The sequence below is a fragment of the Globicephala melas genome, chromosome 16 (genome assembly GCF_963455315.2).
Source record: "Globicephala melas chromosome 16, mGloMel1.2, whole genome shotgun sequence".
Taxonomy (NCBI): Eukaryota; Metazoa; Chordata; class Mammalia; order Artiodactyla; family Delphinidae; genus Globicephala; species Globicephala melas.
In genome coordinates, this window is record NC_083329.1 from 73418758 (window position 1) to 73435933 (window position 17176).

General features: G+C 37.4%; 1 protein-coding gene across 9 annotated transcripts in view; it reads right to left on the reverse strand.

Annotated features, from left to right (window-relative positions):
• Positions 1-17176, reverse strand: part of CSGALNACT2 (chondroitin sulfate N-acetylgalactosaminyltransferase 2) — a 49208-nt gene that overhangs the window by 13224 nt on the left and 18808 nt on the right. The window contains exons 2-6 of one of the 9 annotated variants that reach the window (XM_030843941.2): positions 14950-15877; positions 12552-12768; positions 11144-11245; positions 7711-7889; positions 5786-5880 (exon numbers count right to left, since the gene is read on the reverse strand). In XM_030843941.2, coding sequence (XP_030699801.2) covers positions 5786-5880; positions 7711-7889; positions 11144-11245; positions 12552-12768; positions 14950-15610 — 1254 coding nt within the window. In that variant the 5' untranslated portion in view covers positions 15611-15877. Of the gene's footprint in view, positions 1-5785; positions 5881-7710; positions 7890-8772; positions 9507-10178; positions 10271-11143; positions 11246-12551; positions 12769-14949; positions 15878-17176 lie in introns of those variants that run through there. The other 8 variants (XM_060286450.1, XR_009559360.1, XR_009559361.1 and 5 more) reach the window with 8 other exon arrangements.

Consider the following 17176-nt stretch of genomic DNA (forward strand, 5'->3'; position numbering starts at 1 on the left):
CTGCCTTCCCCAGTCACTGTGTAGCAGGTTCCTTCCTTTCATTCGGAAGCCCCTCCAACAGCCCCATCTCAGAGAGGCCTTTCTGACCCAACGCAACACAGATACCACCTAATCACTCTTCACAACGCAGCCTGTTTTAATGATTTGCATGGTATGTGTTAATTGATTTTATTTTCTGTCTTTTCCTACCAGACTAAAGATTCTTGTGAACAACAATCACGTCTGTATGGTTCTACGTGCTGGGGTTACAGCGGTGAATAATGGCTGGCACAGAATGGACGTTCACTATTTGATGAATTAATATAACAGAGTGGAGACTATGGAGCCACACTGCCCGGGCTCCTGGCCCCATCCTGGCCAGCTGTGCATTAGGGGAGGGGCACTCATCCATGCACAGCTGTCTCCTCATCTGTAAAACAGGGGTAATCATAGCACCCACCTCAAAGGTTGTTACAGGATTAAATGAGTTAACGTGTATAAAAAACAGCACAGTACCTTGCACAAACAAAAGGGTACATAAAAACACTAGCTATTATAGCATTAAAATATTTAAAATATATATACACCATTTACCATTTTTTAACTTCACATTTACCTCTACATTTACACTGTTGTATTTATTTCCATTTCATGAACACTTTCCTCTTGACACACAACATTCACCACAGTATATACTATAATTCAATTTATCATTTTATTATTAGAGTTTTGCTTGCTTTCAATCTTGTCAATATTATGCATATTGCTACTCTACACCTCTGATTATTTCCTCAGGAGAGACTCCTGGGAGCGGAAATTATTGGATCAGAGGGATGAACCTGTTTGAAAACTCCTGACCCAGAAAGCTCACCTGCATTCCCACACCACTGGCAGGGACGGAGGAGCCCCTACCCCACCAGCCTCACTCACATGGCTGTTTTTCAAAACAGCGATTTCACGGCAGAAGAAAAGTATTGCACTGCTGTTTTAATGCATTCTTAGTAAGAATGACTATTTAAATATGTTTACTGTGAATTCTTATCAAATGCCTTTTAACTATTTTTTTTCCTATTTGGTGTATTTCCTATTTACTTCTAATACAACTTTAAACATTATGGAGAGCAAACTTTTGTCTTATGCTTTTTAAGTGAAAATAATGAAGCTTAGAAAGGTTAAATAAATTGCAATGGTTACAAAGTGGTGAAACTACAACTTGAAATGGAAGTACTTAAACTTATTTTTCTATACAACATCTTAGAATGAATCCACTTTCAAATCATTCTTCGCCCACATCCTCCCAAACCAGACAAGAAAATTCGCTCTTCACCCTCATAGGCTGAGTCCATTTTGCACTTCTTCTGGTTTGTTTTTCCAAGTAAAATTTTTTATAAATAAACTTTTTATTTTGAAATAATTTCAGATTTACAGAAAAGTTGCCACATAGTAAAGAGTTCCCATATACTTCTCTTGTAGCTTTAGCTTCCCCTAAATGTTCTTATCTTACACCGTTGTGGTACATTTGTCCAAACTAAGAAACCAACAATGGTACATTACTATTAACTAACTGCAGACTTTATTTGGATTCCACCCGTTTTTCCTTTAATGTCCTTTTTTCTGTTCTAGGATCCAGTCCAGGCGACCACATTGCATTTGGTGTTATGTCTCCTTAGTCTCCTGAGAAATTGTGACATTTTCTCAGTCTTGTTTTTGATGATCTTGACAGTTTTGAGGAGTAATGGTCAGGTATTTTATAGGATGTCCCTCAATTTGGGTTTGTCTGAAGTTTTTCTCATAATTAGGCTGGGGTTATAGGTTTTTGGAAGAAAGACCACAGGGGTGAAGTGCCTTTCTTGTTACATCATATGAGGGGGTACATGACAAGACTAGTAATGTTAACCTTCATTACTTGGTTTAAGGTGGTGTCTGCCAGGCTTTCTCTGTTGAAACCTACTAGTTTTTCTTTTTTCATACTTGTTTCTTTGGAAGTGAGTCACCTAGCTCCACCTTCTGGAAAAGGGAGTATCTACAAGTTATTTAGAATTTGGTAGGGAAGATCTGTCTCTTTTCCCCCTAATCTAATCAACCTATCAATCTATCCAGTTCATTCATTATTATTACTTATTTACTCACTCACAAATTTATTTATATCAGTATGGACTCATGGATATTTATTTTATTCTAGTGTTATAATCCAGTACTAGGTTATTTATTTTGTTGCTCAAATTGTTCCAGCTTTGCCACTGGGAGCCCTTTCAGGCTCGTGTCCCTCTGACATACCCTCATCCTTTTGTTGTTTGAATATCTCCTTACTTTCTAGAGCTACAAGATGCTCCAGGCTCCTCTATTTCCTGTCCCAGCACTAAGATCTGGGAGCTGGGTATGCCTTTTACTCTAAAGATGTCACTGCTTCTGGGTCTCTTGGGACAGAGTTAGGGCATACATGTATGTATACCATGTATATACCCTTTGACTTTTTAATCCTAAATTGCTATTAACTTCTTTTTTATTATGTGTTTCATCAACAACTATTTAAAGAAACTAAAGTTTTACTAGGTTCTTGCTGTTGTTGACCACTTTTTAAAAATAATTTATTTTAAATAAAAATTTTTTTGGTTGCGTTTAAATAAAATTTTTTGGCTGCATTGGGTCTTTGTGGCTGCTCAGAGGCTTTTCTCTAGTTGTGGCAAGCAGAGGCTACCCTTTGTTGTGGTGTGCAGGCTTCTCCACTGCGGTGGCTTCTCTTGTTGGGGAGCACGGGCTCTAGGTGCATGGGCTTCAGCAGTTGTGGCACTCAGGCTCAGTAGTTGTGGCTCACGGGCTCTAGAGCACAGGCTCAGTAGTTGTGGTGCACGGGCTTGGCTCTGCAGCATGTGGGATCTTCCTGGACCAGGGCTCGAACCTGTGTCCTCTGCATTGGCAGGTGGATTCTTAACCACTGCGCCAGCAGGGAAGCCCCTGACCACTGTTTTATTCTCAGGTCTTCCTCTTTCAATGTGCTCATTCTCATTCTGCTGAATTAGAAAAGGTCTGTGAGAAATAACCTCTGACCTCTTCAGTGTTCAAAAATGTCTATTTTGCCCTCAAATAAGTCAAATATGGATTCTATAATCGAAGTTATTTTTCTTCAGAATTTTCAAGGTATCATTTTATTATCTTCTAATACCAATATTATCATGAAGGCCGCGAGTGCCAACCTATTATTCCTTGGTAGACAAGCTAGGTTTTGCTATTTTTGGCGTCTCTGGAAACTATTAGGATTGTCCCTTGACTTCTGTTCTCAAATGCCAGAAGACTTATCTTTTCTTAGTTCTTTGAAGTTTTCTTCTATTTCCTCCCCTCTCTATTCTCTTTTCTTTCTCTTCTGGAACTCCTATTAAACAATCTGGGAGCTTCTGAATTGATTTCCCACATCTCAATTTTTCTCTCACATTGTCTCTTGGCCTGTCTGCCAGTTTATAAACTATTTCAACTGTGACCATCTGCTATTCAGCCCATTTACTGAGTTTTATATTTTCACAATTTCCAAGTTCTGACTCTATTTTTAGCAACAAATAGTTTTACAAAATCAACATTTTCTCTAATTTCCTTAAACATATATTTAAAGTTGTTTTCTACCTGTATTCATATTCTCATACGTTAATTTTTCTATTTATTAAAATTTGGTGCCTCTTTCATTGTGTTAGCTTCCCTCAAATGTTTGGCTAGCTGTGGTTAGCTGCCACTCATTTTTGTTTCAAAAATCATTGTTCAAACACCCCTGGTTCTTAGCTATGATTACAGGGGTCTATCTCCAGCAATAGTGAAGGAGGGGCTAAACGTGGTCTTGGGCAAAATGTGCCAATGACGGCTCACCTCTGGAGTCTGGGGCTCCCTATCCACCCTACAACTCAGTATTCCTAGGACCCTACCCTGCCTTTCTAGCTCCAGGGACCACACACACTGCCTCAGCCTGTAGGTCAGTGCCTGTGATGCCTGCTGTTCAGCACAACTTCCAGAGAAGCACAGATACTCTACCACTCCCTGTCTTCTATGAGCTCAGAGGATGCAAGGCAGCCCCATCTTCAGTGTTGTCCTGAATATGTTCCAGACTGTTCTCTCCTCCATTAATCAACCCTATGACAACTATTGTCATCTTACAGAAATTTCTCAAAATTTAGATCTCCTAATGGCACTTCTCTCATTCTCCAATACGAATATGCCTTTTTATTTTTAATAATTCACTTCTACAAAGGATTTACGGTGTCAGATAGGGCAGATGTAGATGCTCAGTTTGACACTTTGACCCCATTTGTATCTATATTCCTAAGTAATACTGGCCTACAGATAAGGTAGAAGTGTGTGTGTGTGTGTGTGTGTGTGTGTGTGTGTGTGTGTGTATGTTTATGTATACATGCTTTGCCAGGGGTTGATATGAAGATAATGCTGGCCTCTTAAAATATATTAAGTAGATCATATGGCACTAATATTATCTGTTCTTTGAAAGTTTGGAAAAACTTACCAGTGAAACATATCTACGTATCTGCAGGTTAAATGTTTGATAACTGTTCTAATATTTTAAATTGCTCTTCATCTCTTCAGAGCTTCCATCTCTTTTATTTATAAAATACTAACATGAGCTTTTATAAAATATTAACATGAGGGACTTCCCTGGTGGCCCAGTGGTTAAGACTCCATGCTTCCAATGGAGGGGGTGTGGGTTTGATCCCTGGTCAGGGAACTAAGATCCTGCATGCTGTGCAGTGCAGCCAAAAATAAAATAAAAGTACAAAAAAAAAAATTTACATGAATTTAGTTCATTCTAATATTTTATAAACTCTCAAATCTTTCCTTTTATTTAGAATTTTTAAAACTTACTATATGAAATAGATTTCTCTTAATGTTTTCTTATTCTAATTTTGTACGTTGTTGTTTTCTATTTTACCCTGAATCTGCCCACTTTATGATTACATTTTTTCTGCACATAAAGAATAAGCTCCTATATTTGTCAATCTATTATTTTTGGTTCATTAATTTCCACCTTTATCTTTATTTCTTTCCTGGAGTTACTTTTCACTTTTTAAACATGTTAAATTGTCTTCTTAGTTCATTTGTTTCCTTTTTGTTCTTAATGTTAACAATAAAAGATTAGGCTAAATGCAATATAGTATCCTGGACTGGATCCTGAAACAGAAAGAGGAGGTGTAGTAGAAAAACTGGTGAAATCCTAATAAAATCTATAGTGTAGTTAGCAGTAACTTACCAATGTTAATTTCTTAATTTTGACAAATGAACCATGGCTATGTAAGATGTAAACAATAGGGGAAACTGGGTGAAGTACAGGAACTCTCTATACTATCTTTCCAACTTTTCTGTAAATCTAAATTATTCCACATGTTTATTTAAATTTTTTTCAAAACTTTTGTAACTTTGTCAATAACTGTAAGTTCTGATATATGGCACTCCCATTTCAAGACTAAGTAATTTCCCATAGTATATTATTCCTTCTTATTTATTTAGTAGTTTTAATTTCCAGTTAGTAAGGTTTCTAAAATTAAAATTTATTTTTAGTATTACTAAAAATAAGTTGGTAGAAATGACCGTACAGTTTTCACAATCTAGAACCTGAACTTTTCTCTGTAGCCTAAACTTTTCTGCCCACCCCCAACCCCCTGCCAGAATCACACTTTATGGAGGGGGTACACTATGAAAGTGTGTTCATAGTAACTACAGTTTTTAATTGAAACTATGTTTTCTGTTTGTGAAACAAACATAAAGGAACCAGGCAAGGATCTCTGAGACTTTTCATAACCGATAGTAAGAGTCTTACCAGCTGCTGTTCCACAGGCGGGGGCACATCCAGATTGGCATAAACAATGGCAGGGTTGTAAAGACTAAACACCACAGGGTAAAACACCTTCTTACCTATAAATTAAAATATGTTTACATCACAAAAAGAAGTAATAAAATAAAGCATTGATCTTTATTGCAGTAAAGTCTTTACTACGACTTCGTTAAAGTGTTTCTTTGTTACATATGATGATCTTATTTTATTAATATTGTATTTTATCAATGTTCAGGTTACTGAAACCTCATGTTGATGAACATGATGATGATTTTATAACATATCAGTAAGTTTGGCTATGAAACTATAACCTTGCAAAAGAACAGAGAAAAAAAGACTAAAGGGTGCTTTATTCCCTTTTGACATGTTTATTCCCTTTGACTCTGGGGCGATGCACAAAAGCATTCTCTCACCTGTTCTGAGGTGAACCATTTATTAATCATTATGTCATCGAATTAGCAGTAACAGATGTAGGTTAACCTCTGACAATCACCAAGAAACTTAGAAACTTCTGTTAAACTCACCCTTCAAAATGAATCATAAAAACAGTGAATCCAAAGGATATTGTATAATGGATACATAAATAATAATTAGAATATAGAACTGCAGACAGATCTAAACAAGATTTGGAAAACTTGGGAAGATTGAGTTAAAAATACATGATGTGGGGTTCCCTGGTGGCGCAGTGGTTGAGAGTCCGCCTGCCGATGCAGGGGACACGGGTTCGTGCCCCAGTCCGGGAAGATCCCACATGCCGCGGAGCGGCTGGGCCCGTGAGCCATGGCCGCTGAGCCTGCGCGTCCGCAGCCTGTGCTCCACAATGGGAGAGGCCACAACAGTGAGAGGCCCGCATACCGGGGAAAAAAAAAAAAAAAACCCACAAAAAATACATGATGTAATAGCCCCCTCAAAAGGCCTTGTCATTAGCATTCAGATTGTTAGCACTGAAGGGACCCTTTAAGGCTAACTAACTAGCCCATCTCCTCTCAACAGAGATCCCCTTGCTGAGACTGGCCTCAATCAGACGTGATAATATGTAGCACTCAGAAATTGTCAAGGACCCTGTAAGTAATGTGGCAGTCTTTTTATTACAAGATCCCCAGCAGATGTTCATCTCATCTTCATTAAAACCCACTTAGGGAAGGGGACCTCAATTTCCCAGAGGCAAATCTATTTCTTTTACATTAAGGAAATAATGTAAAATATATATAAAATATGTATTTTTGCCTGGTAAAAAAAAAGGTAAATCTAACCCTCATTTACCCACTTGACTCTCAGGGAGTTCCTGACAACCATCCCTAACCAAATTGATTAATAAGAAGATAATAATTTGTACGATATGAGTAGTTCTATATAAAAAAACATTTACTATGAGATTTTTTTAATATAGAAAACTTCCTTTTCACATTTAAAATAATATTTGATATATAAAAATGTCATTTGCTCTTAACATTTTCAAAAAATATGTACAACATAAAACAAAGTATAGTAATCATCCCAAAATGCACAGTCCGAAGACCAAGCACCATCTGTATCTAGACCTCTGCGTGACTGCATGCCTGCATTTGTGTTGGCACCACCTGCCTGAGGTAGAGTGCTTCTGAATCTCACACATCACACTATCACTTTGCTCTTTTTTGATGGGTGCTACTTCCTCCTTGTCAATTTCAAGATTTATTTCTTTGCATTTGTTTATTTGAATCCAAATGTATACAATGGAATCTGGCCATAACAGAACAAGGGGTATGAACTTCTTCAGAGGGGCAAATTTTCACTTTTCTACTTAATATTCCAGCTAAATTACACCAAATATAACCTTTAAAAAACATAATTAACTTGATTCAAAATATGGGATGTGCTGACATTGTTCTAAATTCTACACTCAACCCACCTACTAACATTTTACCCACCTGGCTCAGCATTTAACCGGCAGCTGTTAAGGAATTCGGCTGAGAAATATATATCAACATCGCAGAAAAACATCAAGACCTCTCCCTTGTCCCAAGCTCGGGCACCCACATTTAGTCCTCGTCCACGATTAAATTCTTCATTCAATGAGACCAAGGTGTAATTGTGAAAATTAGACTCACTATGAGGAAAGCACATACAACGAACGGTAAGCCCCACTTAAAGCTGACTCTCTTAACGCAACTTACAAAATATATTTTACCTTCAGGTATTTATTATGTTGGGTCTACATTCATATAAGGAAAGACAATGATCAGTTTCATGTGTATGATCATCATCAGGGACAGTCAGTCAACTAAATGCCCACATTTGAGGCAACATGCTAGTGATGTGAAGTTAATAAGTGTTGAGGGGCCACTACTCTTCAGGATCTTAAAAACCTATTAGGGAGGTAAGAAATATACACATGGAAAAACAGCATAATATTTGGTAATAAATAATGCAATCCACATGAATGATACATACAAAGAGTGCTCTTCTCTCTAGTTCTTCAGATCTTTGCTCAAATGTCCCCTTATCAGAGGGATCCCCTCATGCTACATGTGAAGTAGCCCTGATCTCCCTTTTCTTTAATCTCTATTCCCTTGCCCAGCTTTGTTTTCCTCAGTACCACCAGACATGTTTGTTTGAGTGTCTCCCACTAGAATGTAAGCTCCATGAGAGCAGGGATTTTGTTTTGTTCATTACAACGCCCCTCAAAGGGTAGGAGTTCAATAAATACTTTCTGAATGAATGAATGAACAGCAGTTCTGAGGAAAAAAGATTGCTTTTGTCTGAAGTAGTTAGAGAAGACGTTAGAAACAGAATTTAAGTTATGCCTTAGTTAAAATCCTGAATTCAGTGGTGAGTGTAAAGGTCATTCCAATTAATTATTCTCAAAGGCAAGGAGATAAGAAAGTAGAAAGCTTTTTAAAGAACAGGAATCAGACAAGTCAAACTGGAACACAGGGATTCTAAAATGGAACAATGAGAGAAGACCAGAAAAGGGTCAGACTAAGGAGTACCTTCCATGAGAAGTTGAAGAACTTGGTCAGTGTTCTAAAGTCAAGGAGGAGTCAGGGTCTTTCCACCAGGGCAGTGGTTTATCACAGCCAAGTCCATGCACCCACAGCATCAGAATTCCCCGGGAACAGGTCAGAAATACATATTCTCAGGCCCCACCCCAGGCCCCTGAATCAGATACTAGGGGAGGAGCTGAGCATCTGCGTCTCTCCTGGGACAAGTCACTCCAGGTTACTGATGTTAAAGTTGGAGAACTGCTGCACTAGGGAACTGCTGGATCAAAAAAGGAACATTTTTAAAAGATTACTCTTAAAATAGTATAGAATGGGAAATGGAGAGACTGAAGCAAAGACTCAAACAGTGCATGGAGTGGACTCCAAGTACTCTGAGTGCCCATGCCTCCCCCGCCCCCTTTATAGGTTGTAAATCTCTCCCTTCTTTTGGGGAAGCTGCTGATCACCACCTCACACTCCCAGCACCAAGTGGAGGAACTAATCACAGAATACCCCAACCGCAGTAATTTCCTAGGGGCAAGGACCAGACTCAAGCTGGGCTAATCAAAATACCCCCACCCCACCTGGCCATAGTGACTGGCTCAAGAGTGGGCAAAAGTCCTTCCCTGGGATTCTCTCAACTGGATCTGGGAGAAAGCTCTTTCCTCTCTGATGGCAAAGCTGAGAAGATGTGAGCCCAGAGCCGCCAACAGCCATATACCTCACATGTGGAAGAAGCCAATCTGCAACAGGAGAATGAAGTCAACATGCAGAGAAAAACAGACAAGAAGACAAGAGAATTCTGATGGTATTCAAGTCTCTGGTCCCAGTCCCTAAGATACCAAAGCTGTTTTGGTTTTCTTCTCATTAATTTGGTTATAATAATCCCTTTAATTCTGGGAGTTATCCAAGATTCTTCATAAAAGCTCCCATTTTCCTCAACCAAATTCAAGATAAGTTTCCATCATTTGCCACAGAGGAGTCTTGATTAATGCAGGGACAACTTCAGTAATACCAACGTGAGTCACTGGTACTTAGTAGGTGATCTGAAAATGGTAAGGAGGGAAGAGACAAAGGGAAGAAATGGAGGGAGGGGAGCGTGGGTTAGAGCGGTGGCAGCAGCAAGGAAAGGACAGAACAGAGGTCCTGTGCGGTGAGCAGAAACCGATTAATCAGAGGTAGAGAATGAGTGAAAGACGCTGGCCCTCAGACATCAAGCCCAGGGAATCATGAGAACCTTCGTCTGAACTGAAAGAGGGCCATCAGGAGGAGGAGCCAGTGAAGGCGGAGGAGGAGACAGTGTTTGTTTTTCCTACTCCAATGCTGTGAGAGTCCCTTTGGGGTAGGGACTGCAACTCCCTCCTCTGTGCCCAGTCCTATCCCAACCACCCCAGTTAGACTCCCGAGCAGTGTACCTGGAACATAGTCGGTGGGACTCAATGAATGTTAGTTGAACGATTCGAGAAGAATGGCCGGCCAAAGCTGGACTCTTAGGGAATGGCCACAACTAGCAGAAAGGTAAAGAAGCAAGTAAAGGATACAGAGTTGATGTGGTCAGAAAAGTCAATCAACCTATATCTTACATTATAACATATCTACATTTACAAAATATTTACATTTTACAAACATCAGAGGAGAGGTTCAAGAAGGAAGTACTGGTTAGGTATCAAATGTAAGAAAGCAAAGAGGATGACAGAGAAAAGGCTGAATTTGGCAGTTAGGTCATAACTCTAGGCCCATAACTTAGAGATGAAAAGGCTGAGAAGCTACAGAATTAATAATGGAGTATTAAGGAATTACTAATTCATTCATTCAAACCTCTGAGCACCTACTGTGTGCCAGGTACTATATGAGTTGCTTGGTTAGATAGCTACTGTTTTGTGAGGTTCAGATGTGAAAGGACAGAAACCTAATAGCAGTTACTGGGTACTCTAGAGTCAGGCGGGGGTCTCTTAAGGATAGGGGAGACCTAAGCATCATTTGCAGGGTGAGAAGGAACTTAGGAAAATGGAAGGAAAGAAAAGTGGCAAGCAAGAGAGACAAGCTCAGGAGATGATATCCAAGTGAAGGGATTAGATTTAGAAAAAGGGAAAGAGTTCAAAACGAAGGAAATGGAAGAATAAATGGAGGCAAATATATACAAGGTGAGTGGGCCGCAGAGTGAGAGCACCCTAATCATGCCACACTGTCTAAGAGGTTAAGGGAAGATGAGTCATTTAGAGTGAACTCAGGGGTGAAATGAGGAACTTACTAGCACCACCACTCACATGCTCAGCCAACTTTTAATGGCAGCTATTCAAAATTATCCATTAAGTATCTGAAATTCTCATTCTTCTATTATTATATATAAAGGACTTCAATGTGGACATGGCTCACCAACCTTGTGACAGATTCTAGGATAGACTTGACTTTAGATAGTCCTTCTTTACCAAAATACACCACTGTGAGATGAATTCTCTTGTCCTGATGAATACATACATCCCTAACAGAATTGAAAAATAAAGTTCATTCAGGAAAATATATAAGGCACTACTCATTCAGAAAGCAATCACATGAAGCTTTAACAAGAAAACAAATGAAGCATTACTCATTTAGAATGAAATCACACAAAGCTTTAAGTAAATATAAAACTGGCAATATTGCTGAATTTTGCCATATTTCAAAACATTTTTGGAACTTTTGCTTTGGTATTGCCTTCAGAAGCAAATTATAAGCTACTCAAGGAAATAAGTTCAATCAGTTCAAAACCAAATAAATAAATAACTCAAGTTTGGGGTCAAGAGTTACTTTGTCTTCAGATTGGCTAATTAGAGAAATTATACTTATCATCAAGGAGTAAATATTTGTCATGATTGAGATTAGTAACTGTAAAGAATAATGTAGCATCTGAAGGTAATTCCAAAAAAGGCAATTAAAAAATGCTTTAGGAAATCAGATCTCAAGCGAGCAATTTCAAAAACGTAAAACTCATTTGGAAGCGTGACTTCTAGATATTCTGCAACAGAACTGTGTTAACTTTTACATCCAACAACTTCAATGAGAACAAAGATTGGGACTACAAAGAATTAAAACTATCATATTAAAGTATTAAAAACATGACAATTGTTCAATTAAAACAAAAAAGTAAAACTTTCCTCAAATCGTTACCCTAATATGTAGTTGTTAACTTTTTAACACTTCAGCATTTAAAAATATCCAAATTTAATGATTAAGAAAAAGAAAAAAATTCTTTTAAAAACTGCTACAGTCTCTGCTTCCCAAGACGGAAAAACATTCTCCCACGTTTACTTGAATATTTGTATTTCTAAAATTTCTTTCAATTTTGAAATTCAAATTGTTCTCAGGGAATTTTCTGGGGAGATAGTAATGCTCTATATCTTAACTGGAGAGGCAGTTACATGGGTGTATACATTTGTCAAAAGTCATGAAACCTCTATCCTTGGAATATGTCGATTTTATTGTATGTAAGTTACACATCAATAACTTTATTTTTAAAAATTCAACTTGTCCTAAAATGAATTCAAACACAATTATAAAGGTAATCAAATTTAGTTTCTAATAGTTGTCACCCTCAATTTACTTCACAGTTCAAGTTGTCAGTAACACAATATACTATACATGCCTTAAGAAAAAAGGGAATATCAAAACATAAAGTTCCCTAAAGCCAAAAAAATTGTTCTGTAATTCTAAGTAATCATACTCAGTGAAGGTAAATTAAATAAAATGGCATGAAATGTGCTTTTTTTTTTTAGGAGCGCTCAGTCAAATCACTAAGCCCCGGGAGTTACCTGAAGTTCTGCATAAACTGTGCAAATGCTTCAGTTCTTTCAGCAAGCGGCACAATGATATTAATAATTGATCTAGTAATGTCAATCATCTCGCTCTTCACTTTCATGAGAGGTCCAAAAGGGCGGAAGAGAGTCACGTGTCTATATTCCGTAAGGTCTGCTTTCTTAAAAAAGAGTTCATACAGTGTGCCCTTATCTCTCTCAGTGCGATAATAACCTAAAGGAAAGAGTTAGGAACAAAGATGTCTCCATGTCAAAGTTTACAAGTTCAATATGACTATTGATTTTACTCAAAGATCAAAAGTGTGATACCAAACTTGCAGGGTTTTTATATATTTGTGAAAATGTTATCCCCATAGTATAGTCAACAACAACTGTTTCTTTAAAAGGAGAGGTTAAAAAAATGTTCACCACTCTGCTATATTATTCAACCCATAAAATATGCTCCAAATGACAATGATTCCTTTTCATATATGACTTTAATAGCAGAGCCTATCAACACAGAAACCAAATGATGAAAATAAAGAAATTACTTCTAGCAATATTAAATTCTAGACCTGACAGTCAAATCATCTATTACTTGGTTCAGCTTAACAAAAATGAATTGAGTGCATTTGTGTCAGGCACTGATGGTATAAAGAAGGCTACATGGTCCCAGTTTTTTGGAAGGGTCAGTCTAGTGAGGAAGACAGAAAAATAAAGAAATAACAATATAGTGATATACACATGCAAACACACAAGACTCTGGATAGAATGAAGTCAGACAAAGAAAAATCAGTATAAATTTAAACATGGTGATATGAGACACCTTTGGGAATAAAGTATGGAAGTCTATTGGGCAATCTGGTTTTTAAGTGTGACACTCAGGGGAGAGGTTAGACCTATAGATGTGTGAGTCAGTCAATATCTGGAAATAAAATGGTAAACCAGATTGACTGGTCCCACTCCTCCTGAGGCTTACAGTGTATCAGGAACTACAAATCAGGAAGTGGGAAATGCCATATACTATGACAAGTGCTGTGAGATGGGACGCAGGGTAGAAGAAGTACTGCTGTCTTAAACTTGCAGGTTGGAGATCACCTCGAAGAAGAAGTGACATCGAAGCTGAAGTCTGGTAGAGAAACAGGAGTTACTAAATCATTGTCAGTAATTATTTTTTCGATGAGGGAAGCAGCACAGTGGAGGAAAAGCAAGGGACAAAATGTGTTCCATGCAGAGAAAAATCCTGTAAGTGACAGAATCCGAGGAGAGTTATAAGAAAAGCAGAAGCTGCGGAATATAAAACTGGCATAGGTTCCTTCCTTTTTAGGCAGACATGAAGACATTTTACATATCTTAGTTATATTATTTCCTCTGCAGCTTTCAATTCTGCCATAAGCTACAAACATACACAGTGAAAAGACAAAAAGCTGAGCTTTCAGAAAAATTACAAGCGTTTTGAAAGAAACAACCCATCAAAAATTGCAGGAAGTGACAGGGGAAAAGAGGTGGCTATAGGGAGAAGACAGCTAAAATGCCACAGAAAAGCACAAGGCCCTCCCTGATGGCCTCCAAAGGCTCAAGGTATTATATTATATTACAGCAAGTGATACCCATGATGATTTAGGGTCAAAAAAAAAAAAACTACACGTGGTATACTGTTTACAGAATCGAGCAAAGAGAACTTTCAAGACGTATTTGTATCCAAAATGGTTTTAAGTCTACAATTAAATATCTAGCAGGGGGTATTAAGATGGAGATGGGTTGGGATTTATAATTATTCCTGTTTATATTAATCAACAAATTTCTTAAATTTATACAAGTGTTCCTCAACTTTTGAGTCACGTCCCATTTTGACATATAAAAATCCTATGCCCTTTCTGCAGCCTGTATTAGGAAAATAGGTTTATTTCTTTACTTTTCCAAATGCCAAATATGCTTTTCAAAACTATGTATGCCTCTTGATGTTCTGACATGTGTTTCTCCTCCACTCAAAATATAGAACAATCAATAATCTAAATCAGGTTCTTTTTCTTTCCTTTAGCAAATGGTTTTCAAATCTTGAGCCTTAGTTCATATATTTTAAAAAATATAAAAAACAAACGTCAAGACCAGTTAAGACATGAATGCAAATACATATACGTGCAAATACATATACAATCCTAAGAGCCCTTCAACTTGGGGAGTATTTTGCTATATAAACTTAGATTTATTCTATTTCCCTGGTCCTTATTTTCTATTTTATCATGATCACATTATAACTTTTTCTAAAAAAGCCACTTCAAATTCTTGGTGGAATTTAGTGGGTAAAAATTTAAATGTTTTAATACTGTGGATAATGACTGACATATTACCAGCATACAATAACAGAATTTTGTCATACTAACGTAACTATGGACCGACACTGTTTTCACATTACCTTCTATGAAGTCATTTTCATTAAATACCAGTTTTTCTCCAAGGGGACCATCCTCATCTTCCTGTTCATCGTCTTCATCAGGATTATTAATGACCTCCAAGCCAGCTTCAATAACTTCTACCAATTCATCTCGCTTATCTTTTCTAACTGGTTTTTCCTCAGGATGGCGAGTGAGACCCATTTCTAACTGGAATACTTTCATTAAGGTAAAACTTTCAAAGGGAATGACTCCATACTCACTAGGTAGTTTGGCTCCTATGCTAACTTCAGCTTTGTCAATTTGTGAATGAAGAAACTCTAAAAGATCACTAGGTGCTTGCTCTTTGTTGCCTTGATAGCCTATGCCATTAGCCCCTACATTCTTTCTCTCTTGCAGTGATCTCATCTTCTCACTCATTTCTTGCAATTCTTGTTTTAATTGGGCAATCTGGCGTTTCAGACTGGTTGCTCTGGTTTGATAATGTTCTTCCTGCTCCTGTAGGAGGGCTTGATAATACTCTTTACCATAATTTTCCCCAACGATACCGGGAAGAGATGCATTTCCATCAGTCTGGGGGGCACATTCCAGAAGGTACAAAAATAATATTAAACTGCAGAGTAAAGCGAGACCCAACAGTAGCCAGTGGGTCCGGGTCTGAAGAATCAATCCTCTTCTAGGCATTCTTATTAATGTGGACTTGCCTAATGAGATGTGCTCTTTGCTTGTTCATACCTTTTGCAAAAGGTTATAAAAAAGTAAAAACAAAATCAGGATTTCCATAAAAGGTAACAAAATGAATTTGGCTGTAGCTTAAAAAATTTCTTCCTTCAGCAGTGAATTCTACTTGCAGAAATAATGCATATTTCCTATATTGTTACCATGATATCCAGAATAAGGAAATCTGATCTACACAATCAGATAAAATCCATGACACGGATGGTGATTTTTCTGAAAGAAACAGATCAGAATCAATCAGAATTTTGTTTCTTTAAGTATATCACACTGTTGACAGCTTCAGTAAACTTAGCTATGTGACTACCATAGGCAGAGCACCAGGAGAGGCACTAATACAATATAGAATATTCAGTAAATGCTGGGAGAAAGTACTAAGAAAAATACCTTATGAAACACTAAAATATCACATGTAATATTTTCAACCATAATGTCTACACATCCATAACCTGAATGAATCAAAGAAACATTAAACTTACGTTTAGCATAGTTTGTGTTACAATAGATAGATTCTATTGGTCCCTAACTATTTGAAAATTACATCATGTATAACTCTTTATTGACATAATATTTCAATTAACTCGCCATTTCCCACCTATAACATATCACCATTTGGGAGCTGAGTTTCTATAAAATGTTTTTGTTATGTTGATAATGGCTTTCTAGAGAGAGATATTTTCTTCCAGTTTATTCAATTCAAGCATTCTACTTCATTAATTTCTATAGCTCAACTCAGTCAATCTAAGAGCCTTAAAATTAAGTTGGGAGGAAAAGCCATTTCAAAAGGTCACAGACATCTGGAAAACACATTAAGAAACAGTTTTACAACCAAAGTCCTCCAGTAGATTATTTGAGCATTAGATCACATAATTCTTTCCAGTGTATTACACAGCAACAGATTTCCTACAGCTCTGGAAAGTTTGGAGTCTATATAAAGAAAAACAGGAACATATTTATCTATAGGGAAACAAAATCCAAGAACCGTTTATAAATTTACAAAATTACATGCTATCCCTCATACCACAACCAGCTATGTGAGTTCTTCCATGTTTCTTTCTAAACTAAGGATTCTTAATTCTAGAAATAGAGAAGGTTAAACCTAGGAGACAGGAAGCAGGGAAGGCCTCCACTGCAGAGAGAACTTCTATTCTAATGAAGGGTTTGTCAAGAAGAATATGTGATACTAAGCCTGCTTTTAACAGAATTGGTTTCTACCAGTGCAGCAGAACCTATGGAAGAAGGTCACTAGAGAACATCAGCCCTCGTCAGTTTCTTGGTGATTAGGAAAGCCTGGATGCCTTCTGTGAAAAATGCTGCAACGTGTGTTCTTTGTGGCACATATTTATACAAAATGTAGGATAGATTCAAACTTCTTTTGGCTAGTGGATCACAAACAATGGACTTAACTACCCTTAGCCATTTATTATTTTAATTAACCAAAAGATAACCAAGTATCCTTAAAATTTTAATTCACAAGTTTTACTATGATGGCATCTGTTTTACTGCTTATAAATC